Below are 12,883 nucleotides of genomic sequence, written 5' to 3'. Positions count from 1 at the left end.
AGTATGTTGATTATTTTGAATTAAAATCACTTGAGACGCTGTAGGAACCGAGAAGCTCTCAGACTCTCAGTCTAAATACAGGAAATAAATCTCCAAGTGAAAAGTACCTTCCCTGCAAGGGCTGGGCTAAGGAGCAATCAGACTAACAAAGAAACCACCTTATTGCCAGATTAGAGAATCCAGAGCTGAGTCTCTAATCAAACCCTTGTAAATTTTACTAATTTACGGCCCTTGTTTACCTTCTGCTTAAATTCCTTACCCATCTGCAAGAACTCAAGACGTGTGAAGGGGGGAATTCCCTCTCAGGGACAGAAGCTTCCTCCCCCCACCCTCAAATCTCATTCCATTTTACTTTGCTCTATATATTTTCATAGCACTCTACACCTTATAGCAAATTATATAAATTACTTAAAAAAATTTTGACAGGGCAGTTATAAGTTTATTGAGGTTCTTGTCATTAAAACCCTTCACAGTAAAGGCTACAGCCCACAGGGGAAGCAGCCTTCTACATGTTTCCTGCCCCAAAACGCACACATTGAAGTAGAAATTGGGTTATTCCCCATCTCCTTCAGTCTCAGTGGCTAAGGGGTAAGGGATGAAAATGGAGAAAATGACCAAGAAGAGGCGAGGATGAGGTTCAGCCTTAAAAGAAAAATCCTGAAGGGATTCAACTTACACCAGCTGGTTTGTTTTTACAGCTGTTTTCACCCAGTTCCAGCCAACCAGGAATAAGTTAAATGCTGTATAGTTTTGCCATCTCAGCTGATGACAATAGTAGCAGCTTTCCAGAATGTGGGCCTAGTTTGCACTAGTTGCCGACATCGCCGCTGCCAAAATTACCAAAGGAGACTTTACAGCAGCTCCTGTGCCCTCTCACTCCGCTCACTGGGAGGCCTAGGCTTCCCCCAGAGACCAGTCCGCCGTGCAGCTTCATTTACCCTTTTCCTTTGTGCTCCTGCCCAAGAGTTTAGGGGTGTCTCACTTTAGTATAATGTAATTTACTTTTTACCATGTTCATTGTTTTTCTTCCCTACCCCCCTCTTGAACATTCGCTCCATGAGGCAGAGATCTGTCAGTTTTGCTTCCATACCCATTCCTGTTACTGGAAAGGGACCAGGCTGGGAGCGGGTCTGCCTCAGGCCGGCCTGTGGTGTGTAGGCTCTTGACTTCATGTAGGAAAGATTTCGCAGCATGAGTCCAGGTGATTTTGAGAGTACGTTTTTAAAGCTGGGGACCTTGACACAAAGGAAGGGCTTAGGGTAGAAGCAGCACCAGGACAGCCTCGGCAGAGCTGCTTTCGTTCTCTAGAAACGTTACAGCAAAGAAATGAGCCCAGGCAGGGCTGCGCTGGCTCACTGGAAAGTCAAAGAGAAAGGGGACTTGGAGACAGGCTCGTGGGGTTAGCCTAGAATGAGCTGCTGGTGCCCACTTTCTCCCGAGTGAAGGTCCGTGGGGTTCCTTAGAGTTTAGGATATGGCGCCTGTGGAGGAAGAAGAGGGAGAGAAAGGCATAGGCATGCACCCAGTCCTTTGTTTGGGGGGTTTTAAAGGCTGGGGATTTAGGGGCGGTCTTAGGAAAGAATCTCAATAGAACATTCGCCAGCTTTTCCAGGTGTGCCTTTTCAGGGATGTGGTCTCTACTGATAGGTCAGTGCCAAGCAGGGGGCCATTAGGCATTGCAGCTGGTGCTGGTGTTGCTCACCTGCATACGCTGTTTTTCTGGGCCTGGAGCTGAAATACAACTGAGGCCCAGGTGCTACCTCTTGGGGAGAAAAGTCAGAGGGTCTAAACTACAAAACCAGTGATGTGCCAGGGGAGGAAAGGCCACCCTGGGGTGAGGTCCGGCATCAGTTTTGCCCATCGATAGGCACCCAGGGCTTTCCACCCTGGCGACTGCCTGCACCTGGCTGTAAATCGCTCGGTCAGTTTGTTCAGCAGTCTGTCTCATTTCTCCATTCTTGTTGCCAAGGAATTTTTCTAGCTTCTTACAATCCTGCCTCACTCCTAAGTACCTAGAAACTATACTAAATGTATTAGTGGAATGAATTAAAAAAGAGTGTAAAGCTCTACTAATTTAAGATTAAAATATTTAACAACATACTAAAATGCTAGTTATTCCAGATTTCGGAATACCTTGCCATGCAAAAGGAACTCAGTGTTTGATAAATGAACTATGTATTGTAATATGAAAAGTAGTCTCTGTACATATTTTCGTAACATCCATTTTGTGCCTGTGCGTTGGAGTATATCTCGGGTTCTACCTATTCAATATCCAAAATCCATTTTTCTTTCTCCTGCTTCTGGAAAAAGCCCTTTAACTTATATTCTGTATAGCAGTCACTACTGTTCTCTGATTATTTCCATAAACTTATCACCCAGAGCTGGTTAAGGAATTTAAGAGCTAACATAATGAACTTGCAGAAAAATAAAAACAACTGAAATAAAGGATGCTAAAGTCAGGGCAGTGGAAGCCTCCCTCACCTGGTTAGTTCCTATGCCTGGTCGAATAACTCAAATGAGCATACAACAGATAAACAGGAGAAAACCAAATTTTAGTATGAGTGCTCAAGGAATTCACGTAAGAATGAAAATTCCAAAGACAGTGAGGCAAAATTAGGTATACATGCCATTTTGGACTTGGGCGGGGGGGAGTTTGGCAATTCACTAATAGATGAGAAAGAGGACACATATTTGTTAAACAAATTCTTGCAGAAGCACTGGGACACAAAAGGGAAACTAGGGAACAGATTTTTGCTCTTTGATCCTCCCTGTTTGCCACACTTAATGTTGATTTGCTAAGGTGAATATCCTAAGATTCCTTTTCAAAAGCAGGTTTTTCTATCTGAATCTCTTTAGACAGGTGAGGGGTAGGTAAAACAAAAACAAAAACAAAAACAAAAACACAAACAAACAAAAAAAAACCTCGAGTTTTTTGGACTTTTTTTTTCCAGCTCAAAATAATCTGCATGCCAGGGTGCAACATTCTGGGGAAGATTCCGTCCAACCCCACGCTTCTGAGAGAGAAAGGTAGCGGGGAAGGTGTGGGCGGAGTATTTAGCACGAGGCAGTACAAAGTCGTGAGGACTTGTAGGCAGCTCCCCCACCTGACCAGCTGTGTGACCTTCAACTAGTTTAATTCCTCTGAGTCCGAGTTGTCTCACCTGTAAAATGGGGATAACTCACAGGGTTTGTTGCAGATGAAGGGTGATTAATAGCGTCAGAAACCAGTTCTTCTGCCTAGTAAGCAATCAAAAAATGAACTGAAAAACAAAAAAGCTTTTGCACCAAGTGGAAAGAGATTCTTGTTAGGAACCGAAATTTTCCTTTTTTAAAGGAAGCAGGGAAACTAGTAAGGAAAAACCACCAGAAAGGTCAGGGTTCAGGCCGACCGCTGGTAATTAAGACCTGGAAAGGGCAACAAGCCTTCTCTCTTGGAAATCCCGCAGCTGAGGGGGCAGGAGCCCCCGCGGCTGGGCGAGACGGAAGCGGCCGGGGTCGGCTCGCAGGCCCGGCCTCTGTGGAGAGCTGTGCGGCCGCCACTGGCTGGAGGCCTCGCCGGGTGTCCTCGAGGGCGCGGCCCAGGGGAGTGGCGCACGGCGGGAAGGTCCGCCCTTCGGGGTTCCGGCCGCCGCTCCCCTAACCAGGCGCCTTTCCTCGCTTAGGCCTGACCCACATGAGGCCACCCACCCACCCAGCCACCCACTGAGCACGGTGCGCACGCTTCGCCCTCCTGCTCCTTTCAGGCCCGGTCTCGACCCCCTTTCCCACCCCACAGGCCCGGGCCCACTCACGGGCCCCAGGATATCTCCTCCCCTTCCTGGTTCTTCTGGCTCCTTCCAAAGTGTTTGGTTTGAACTTTTGAACCCACCAATCAGCGCCACGTACCCGTCTTCTCTCCCCACCCGCGGTGTGGGGAGGGGCGTTCGGCAGAGGGCCACGCAGCTGGAGGCGGGGCCCGGGGGATGGGCCCGGCCCGGGGTCAGGGCCCGCCCTCCCGACAAGTGGCTGGTATATAAGGTCCCCCGGGCAAGCGGGCGGGCCATTGCTCCCCCGGATTCCTTGGAAGTCTGTTAGTGGGAGTTTATCTTCTCGCCTTCCCTTCGCCTTCTCCAGCCCCGCGGAGCCCTACAAGTCTCAGTTATGGTAAGCTGAGGGGGGGAGATGTCTCCCCGTCCCCCGTCCCTGTCCGGGGAGAGCGAGCAGCCCTCCTGGGCGCGGGACGGGGTTGCACGTGGGACCACGCCCGGGACGCCTCCTGGCAAAGTGGCTTCTAGTGACCAGGCTGGGAGAGCTGAGTTCACCCGGCAGGCTTCTGCCTGGTTGAGAGATGCAGCTCGGGCACTGGGGCCATCGCCTTAGGGAGGCCAGGAAGTCTTCACATTGGCTCCCAAGGCTCGTGGGAACTAAAAATTTCTTCCCTCTCATTTCCCCAAATGACCTCACCTTCCCTTACGAAGTGGAAGTACATGGAGCACCTCAGGCGCTTCCGAACGGAAGGTGCAAGCACTTACTGGCTCCCCAGCGCCCTGTGACTCGCTGCTGACTTACCTGTGGCCAGGCACTGGCGCGCCCTCTCCAGCGCCCTGTGACTTGGTGTTGACTCACCTGGGGACAGGTGTCAATTGTACCAATCCACCTGAAAGGCAGATTGCTCACGTTGTCCAATCTTGCCTGTCTGGTGTTCATTTAGAGGGCTTTTTTTAGCTGAAGCTTTCTACTCAGCCAGGTTTTTTGTTTGTTTGTTTGTTTTTTTAAGTTCATGAAAGGATTATTTTCTTGTAAAACCACAGGGTAAACTAGTAGTGACAATGTGTTCTTAGTTTCAAAGAAACATGCAAGTATACACAATTTTCTACATAGCTTCCAGAGGTATTGAAAGCAACTAAGAGTCTCTGTTGGTTTACCTAAAATAAGTCATGTTTTAAAACCAGTATTTGTTTCAAAATAGTATCTCTTTAAAAAAATACATTGAATAGTAGCAAGTAACATTCTTCACAGACTACAGCAGTTACCAAATGCATTTCTGACTGTAACAACTTGCTTGAGTGTCACTAAGCAAAACCAAAAACACTGGTTTAAAAAGAAAATGTGATTCAGAAAGTAGTGTGACAGTTTAAAGAAGCAATTTTCAACCTGTGTCCTGCAAGAATTTTTAAAACATGTAATACTTGACTGTTTAGTCAGGGGCACTGACCTTAGGTTGTCTAATACAACAGTGGCTGTCTGGTGTGAATCAAAGTTATACCTACATATTTTTTTGGTCAGATTGGCAAAAATATGTATTTTTAGTATGCCACAGAATTTTAGTAATTGGCTTGTGTATGCCATGAGATGAAAAAGGTTAAAAAATCGCTGGTTGAAAGGGAGGGAGAGCAGCAGCAGCAGACCTGTTTCAGCAATCACAGGCTAGATTACAAGAGACAGTGACTGCTTTCCAGTTAAAACTAAACTGACTCCATCACCTGTGTCTCTCCTTCTCCCTAGCAGCCAGGGGGTAGTGAGGATACAGTCTAAAGGAGGAATCAAGTTAGACTGTTGAACAATGAAGGAAAATCTTGGGGCTCAAAAGGCTGTTTTTGTTTTTTTTTTTTAAGTTTTTAAAAGATTTTATTTATCTTTTGGAGAGAAGAGAAAGGGAGAGAAACACTGGTGAGTGAGAGATACACTGAACACATGCCCCGCAGCGGGGTAGCGGGCCTGCAATCCAACCAGCTACCTTTTTGCCTTTTTGCCAGTGCTCAATCCTGAGCTACACAAGCCAGGGCTCAAAATGCTTTGCTAGAAAAAGCACTTCATTAGACTGAGAGTATTTTCTCAGATATTTTATCTCCTTGGGTCTGGGTCTATCATGGGCAAATCTCTGGTTTTCTCCAACTTTTCAAAGTCCAGTTAAAAGTAAACATGATGCAATGGTAAATAGTCGTGGGTTCATTAGAACAAATAACTTCCTTTTCTCCCCACAGCCCTAGAGCTGGGCTAGTAGGTGCAGGTGATCTTGGACTTGCTGATGTGATCAGGAGACCATGATTGTTTTATGGGGAGTGTAGGTGGGAAAGAGGAGGACCGTAGTCAAAGGTTGTGAGTGATTAGGGTTTTATTATCTCGGGTTATGAAACTAGACTCTGAGATCTTAGCCGGTGTTGAATTTTCTTTAACTAGTTTCCTATTAGTGGCCCTTAAAAACTTAAAACCCTTTTATTTGAGGGAGATAGTTGGTGTCAACTTTTTGAAAGTCCTCTGCAAATCTCCAAAGTAGTTAATCTGACTTATGATGAAATACAATAAACACTTTTTTTTTGTTTCCCTCTTAAGTCTGTGGGTATAGAGGTTCATTGCCTTCTTTTACTATTTTTTTAGCCCTCACCCGAGAATGTGCTCACTGGGGCTTTTTTAAGGGAGGGGAAAAAAACATCAATGGTTGCCTCTCTCACACACCCCAACATGGGACCGAACCTGCAACCCCAGTGAGTGCCCCATATGGTAATCAAACCCGCGAACTCTCAGTTTATCAGAGGACCACACCAACCCACTAAGCCACACTGGCCAGGGCTTGCTGCCTTTTTCTAAACAGGAATGAGTTTGGTAACACTATTTTGTTCAGCAAATAAAAACAAACATTTTCTTAATCATATCATTAAATCTTAACTGTAGACTTTTTCCCACAGTACCAAAAATATATCTACATTTTACTGGGAAACCACTACAGTCTTGGTGACACTTCTAGCTTTTATTAACATGTGTCTCCATCTCTCCCCACACCCCCGCCCTCACTCTGGTGTGTTGATAGTGAAGGAAAATGTACTTCCTTAAGATTAAATTCTTCCGCAGGGTTAAAAAGCTGCCTCTGGCCAGTTTTTAAAATACAGCTAACTGCTGCTTATCTGGCATTTTCCCTGAGTCATATGGCTGTAGTTTTCTGGTTTAAGCTGGTTTTAAAGGGAGAAGTCCTTTTAAAGAGTAGGATTAAAGAGGGACCAGAATGAGCTCAATAGTTACACAATCATACAGAATGAATCATAGCTGAAAGGCAGAATTTTGCATGCCTGTAAGGACTCGGCAAGCATATTTTCCTGGAGCTGGGGGGAAATGTTGCTATAGAGCCAGCTTTGTCTTTCTGAAGTGGTAGGAACCTGACCTTGAATATCTAATGTGGCTACAAAGGAACGATCTGGTCTCTAGTCTGTCTAGTAGTTCATTGACATACCTTTGGTTTTCCCAAGCATTTTCTCTGAATTAATCTTCAGTAAAGACTTGTTGCTTGTGCAATAGTCTGGGGTAGGAGTGGCCTTCAGAAAGGTGATTATCTATCCTGAAGGTTAGTCATTTAGGTGTGAATCATTCCTAAATGTCCCACTCAATGTGTTATGTTCTGACATTTTCCTTTCCTCCTCCCACAGCGTGAGTGCATCTCCATCCACGTTGGCCAGGCTGGCGTCCAGATCGGCAATGCCTGCTGGGAGCTCTACTGCCTGGAACATGGCATCCAGCCTGATGGCCAGATGCCAAGTGACAAGACCATTGGCGGGGGAGACGACTCCTTCAACACCTTCTTCAGTGAGACAGGCGCTGGCAAGCATGTGCCCAGGGCAGTGTTTGTAGACCTGGAACCCACAGTCATTGGTGAGTTGCCCTCAGTAACCCAAGTGAGACCCCAGGGGTCCGGGACAGGAGGTGTGTCCTGGGGGCTCTGTCGATGCCCTGGGGTTGCGCAGGCTTGCGTGGGTTGTTAGTGATGGGTGGCCGCCTCGTTTCCCTTTTCCAGATGAAGTTCGCACTGGTACCTACCGCCAGCTCTTCCACCCCGAGCAGCTGATCACAGGCAAGGAAGATGCTGCCAATAACTATGCCCGTGGACACTACACCATTGGCAAGGAGATCATTGACCTCGTCCTGGACAGAATTCGGAAACTGGTAAACACAGTATTTAAAGTGGGGTGACAGTTTTCTCTGAGTTTTAAGAGAGACCAAACTACAGGAATCATTCTTCGCACGCTAAAACAGGCTGCAGACTGCTCACGAAATAACTGGACTTCTAAACCAGATAGCCCTGGTTTATGGGACAAGTATTTGGGGTAGGGATAAGTGCTCTTGCCTATTTCTGTCTTACAAGGCAGATTTGGGCAATTGGGCAATTGCTTATTCAATGAGGGCAGTTTACCAGGAGTCAAGGTGAGAAGCAGGGGACATTAACAGTTTGACTGACATGTTAGATCATTAAACACCCTTGTTCATATTAATGAGTCAGCTTCCCTGCTTCAAGCTGAGACATCCCTTTTTAGGTTATCTGAGTCACAGTGAGTAGGTGGCTGGATTTGATGAGCAACTAATTGATCAAACTTTTAAAAAGAAAGCCTGGCCTAGTGCCTTATATTAGTACAAAAAGTTCAGAGCTCAAGAAGCCAGTATAACACTGATTGATTAGAAATGGCCAACACTGAAAATGTTCAACGTTGAAAGTGGAGGCAGGGCAGCTCCCTTATTATAGAAGCAAGTGCCGATCACTGCAACTAGGAAGGCATTGAGAGAAAAACACAAAGCAGCAGGCTCCTTCTCTGCTAGAACACAGGGCAGTGTTGGGAGTCCCACAGAAGTAGAATCTTAGGCAACTGTATTCACACCAGTGAAGTTCACTAACTGCTCTGAGTCACTCTTAATTAAGAGCCTGGCAATCAGCTGATTCTTTGCTCCTTAGACATATGGGCAGCTTGTAATTAACTCAAAATCAAGAATGAATGCTTGGATAGAGTAGCTTGTTAGGAAAATCACATTATACTGGGTTTGCCAAAAGTCTGTTCAGTATTTTATGTGAAATGAAAGACACATTTTTCATTTTCACCAATAACTGTTGATTTGGATATTTTGAGTATGGCGGCTCTCTTCCTCTATTGGCTTCTAGTGGGCAGAGGCCAGAGGTGCTGCTAAACATCTTCCAATGCACAAGGCAGCCCCACAGTGAAGAATTATTTGGTCAAATGTCAATAGTACCAAGAAACATCACAAACCACTTTTGACATGTTCAATCAGTCACAGCACCTTCCCCATACACTGCACAAATGCTTTTTTTTTTTTTTGCATTTGTTGCATTTTTAACTTTCTTGAAATAAAGTACAATACACCAAAAATGTTGCATATCTTCCATCTTCAATATTAAAATGGCTGCACAAAAATCCAATTTTGATAAGGTTTTTTTAATGCACGCTGATAATGACAACTGTCAGAATAAACCTAACAAAATTGTTTCAAATGATGTTAAAGACAGCTGGCCACTACTAGAGCCATTGTACAGAGAAAAAAAAATGTAACAGACTTTTGGCCAATCCACTACTAAGCCCAGGTACAACTGATCTATTCTAAAAAGAATGGCCTTGCATCATTCATGGCCTCATACTTTTCCGGATGTTTATCAGTCTCCCCAGCAAAGTTTGGGTTAATGGTTCCTATCTTTGCAAATCAAGCTTCAGCTACAGACACTCACTTGGCAATCAGGACCTGTGTTTAGGAGAAAATAAGTCTAGTAAAAGCCATTGAGAATTTACGAGTGAAGATCATTAACTACCAAAACAATTGCATTTGCCCTTGGTGTTATTCATATGTCCATATGAGATTTAGTGGATATACTTGGTAGACTAGGATCTGCCCTGTGCATTGATCTCATTGTAGGGACCCACTGGAGAAGTGAGCTGTGAAGGGTTGGTAGAGAATGTCCACAAATCTGTGAGCAGCACCTTTGAGAAGGGTGGTTAATACTTTGCCTGAAAGGTCAACATCATCTTTTCATAGAGCTGCAGTTGCTAACTAGAATAGCTCTGTTGAGTGGTGGAAAGCCCCAAAGTTCTCAGGGAACTGACAGTAAACTACCCCTCCCAGAATGACTAGGCTTTCAGATGACTAGTGGTTACTGTGCCAAGCGCTGTTCCAAGTGCTCACTTAGTTCTCAACAACCTGAGGTAGATTGCTATTCTCATACTAAATGAGAAAACTGAGACTGAGAAATGAATTCGGTCAAAGTCACACAGCAAGGAACTGGTAGAGCCAGATGACCCAGGCTGACTCTAATACCAGGGCATTGAATGTGGTTATTCTGTTGTATTTCAGCTCAGAAAATAGCTGCCAAATCTCTGTAAGGCATCCATTGTACGGAGCTGGTGGTCCAGGCCTGCGCTTGGTAGCTCTCCAGCTGATAAGAAGTTGCCCTTGTTCTGTGGTCACAGCAAGGGCACCAGAGGTTGCTCTCCCAGGCACCAAAACCTGGGCCCTGCATCCATTCCAGACCTCATGAGGCCAGACCTCTGCCTTCCAATGAGAATGGTTCACTTTTAAGTAGCCTTTTAGCAGATTCTCCACTCCAGGAGTTGCTGAAAAGTTTCTCTGCATTTCTTAGCACTTTAGAAGATTTTTACGTTAGTTTTCTTAGCAAATAGTCAAAAGACATTTAAAAATCGCCATCAATAGAGTAATTATGGATTCAAAGAAGTCATTGCAGCTTTCATCAAGACTTAAAACTTTTCTTTCCCTACAGGCTGACCAGTGCACAGGTCTTCAGGGCTTCTTGGTGTTCCACAGCTTTGGTGGGGGGACTGGTTCTGGGTTCACCTCCCTGCTGATGGAGCGCCTCTCCGTCGATTACGGCAAGAAGTCCAAGCTGGAGTTCTCCATTTACCCAGCCCCCCAGGTTTCCACAGCTGTAGTGGAGCCCTACAACTCCATCCTCACCACCCATACCACCCTGGAGCACTCTGATTGTGCCTTCATGGTTGACAATGAGGCCATCTACGACATCTGTCGTAGAAACCTCGATATCGAGCGCCCAACCTACACTAACCTTAACCGCCTTATCAGCCAGATTGTGTCCTCCATCACTGCTTCCCTCAGGTTTGATGGAGCCCTGAATGTCGATCTGACCGAATTCCAGACCAACCTGGTGCCCTATCCCCGCATCCACTTCCCTCTGGCCACATATGCCCCTGTCATCTCTGCTGAGAAAGCCTACCATGAACAGCTTACGGTAGCAGAGATCACCAACGCATGCTTTGAGCCAGCAAACCAGATGGTGAAATGTGACCCCCGCCACGGTAAATACATGGCTTGCTGCCTGTTGTACCGTGGTGACGTGGTACCCAAAGATGTCAATGCCGCCATTGCCACCATCAAGACCAAGCGCAGCATCCAGTTTGTGGACTGGTGCCCCACTGGCTTCAAAGTTGGCATTAATTACCAGCCTCCCACTGTGGTGCCTGGCGGAGACCTGGCCAAAGTGCAGCGAGCTGTGTGCATGCTGAGCAACACCACAGCTATTGCTGAGGCCTGGGCTCGCCTGGACCACAAGTTTGACCTGATGTATGCCAAGCGTGCCTTTGTCCACTGGTACGTGGGTGAGGGCATGGAGGAGGGGGAGTTTTCTGAGGCCCGTGAGGACATGGCTGCCCTAGAGAAGGATTATGAGGAGGTCGGAGCAGATAGTGCTGAGGGAGACGATGAGGGTGAAGAGTATTAACGTGTCTGCTGCAGTGTTACACTCCAGTGTCTTCATACTGTCTTATTTCTGTTCTGTGAAGTCCTTTGTATCCCAAACTTAACCAATAAAGGTGATGTTTATATTTTAATGTCAAACTGGCTGCTGCTTTGTCACAATACTTGACCCACTTTATTCAAGGCCAGTTGGGGGATGGAGGCTGGCAGATGATCCATGTGGCGACTAAATCAGCATTTCAAGTGGCTTCTGTGTGCCATGTGTGGCGCCAAGTGGTTTGTCTGTTTCACTTGGAACTGAAATGATGAATGGTGGTGGTCATTTAAGTGAGGCAACAGGCTTGGATAGATTGGGCCTATGTTTCTCAAACTACAGTGGGGATGTATCATATTAGAATATAGATCTTAATCTGCAGTCTGAGGTAAAGCTTCAGGTACTGCATTTTTTCCAGCTGGCTTCTCTTGGTCCGCTGTGACCACATGTCGAGTAGCAAGGGGGTAATGATGGTGGAGCCAAAACTCCAGTAACCAGTCAGACATGCCTACTGTCAGTATTTAGTAAAATAATAGTCACATTGAGGCAGGATAGTCAGCTAGGAACATCTCTTGGCAAGTGGAATGGGGAAACAGACAGCTGAACAAACTGGCTGAGCAATTTACAGCCAGGTGCAGGTGGTCACCAGGACAGAAAGCACCTGATGCCTAATGAGCAAAACTGGCACCGGACCTCACCCCAGGGTGGCCTTTCCTCCCCTGGCGCATCACTGGTCATACAGTTCAGACCCTCTGACCCTTCCTCCCTAGAGATGACCTCTAGGCCTCAGTTGTATTTCAGCTCCAGGACCAGAAAAGGAGTGTGTGCAGGCGGACAGCACCAGCACCAGCTGCAATGCCTAATGGCCCCCTGCCCTGGCCCTGACTGATAAGGAGAGACCACAACCTGGAAAAGGCACACCTGGAAAAGCTGTGCCTTTAAAACCCCTCAAAAGGACCTGGTGATCAGCCTCCACCTCTCCTTGCCCCACAGGCACGCATCTCCTGAAGTCTAAGGGACCCCTGGAGGCTTGCAACTGGGAACAACAGGCACCAGCAGCTTGGCCAGGGCTAACCCCCTGAACCTGTCCCCAAGCCCCCTTTTCTCTGACTTCCCAGTGAGCCAAAGCAGTCCAGCCTAGGCTCCTGTTGTTTCTTCCATCCTAGGCCCTTGTGCCACTGTCCCCAGCTGTAATAAACATACTTTCATAATCACCTGGACTCGTGTTGTGAAATCTTTCCTACACAAAGTCAAGACCCGCGCCCTGCAGGCCGACCCAAGGCAGAGCCGCTCCAGCCTGGCCCACTTTCCGGCACCAGCATGGGAAGGGCTTTGGAATTGTGCTGGTATATTCCATACTTCGTCAAAACCTACAGTGGCA

The 12,883-nt window shown here is 46.6% G+C and overlaps 1 protein-coding gene across 1 annotated transcript; it reads left to right on the top strand.

Moving 5' to 3' along the window:
• The first annotated feature begins 4,046 nt into the window (after nucleotides 1–4,046).
• Nucleotides 4,047–11,581, top strand: TUBA1C (tubulin alpha 1c). The gene is made up of 4 exons (XM_054591151.1): nucleotides 4,047–4,142; nucleotides 7,397–7,619; nucleotides 7,762–7,910; nucleotides 10,519–11,581. Exons 1-4 carry the CDS (start codon nucleotides 4,140–4,142, stop codon nucleotides 11,491–11,493), a joined length of 1,350 nt encoding a protein of 449 aa, XP_054447126.1. The 5' UTR covers nucleotides 4,047–4,139; the 3' UTR covers nucleotides 11,494–11,581.
• Nucleotides 11,582–12,883: the final 1,302 nt, after the last annotated feature.

Source organism: Pteronotus mesoamericanus, unplaced genomic scaffold, assembly GCF_021234165.1.
Source record: "Pteronotus mesoamericanus isolate MK-2021 breed Mesoamerican mustached bat unplaced genomic scaffold, CSHL_Meso_final scaffold_21, whole genome shotgun sequence".
NCBI classification, from domain to species: Eukaryota; Metazoa; Chordata; class Mammalia; order Chiroptera; family Mormoopidae; genus Pteronotus; species Pteronotus mesoamericanus.
This window is presented reverse-complemented; position numbering and strand designations above follow the sequence as displayed.

What these genes read in the sequence shown, in the direction of transcription:
- TUBA1C (XM_054591151.1), top strand. An exon ending in CCTGGAACCCACAGTCATTG is followed by an intron (nt 7,620 to 7,761) that starts GTGAGTTGCCCT and finishes TCCCTTTTCCAG; the next exon opens with ATGAAGTTCGCACTGGTACC. An exon ending in TGGACAGAATTCGGAAACTG is followed by an intron (nt 7,911 to 10,518) that starts GTAAACACAGTA and finishes CTTTCCCTACAG; the next exon opens with GCTGACCAGTGCACAGGTCT.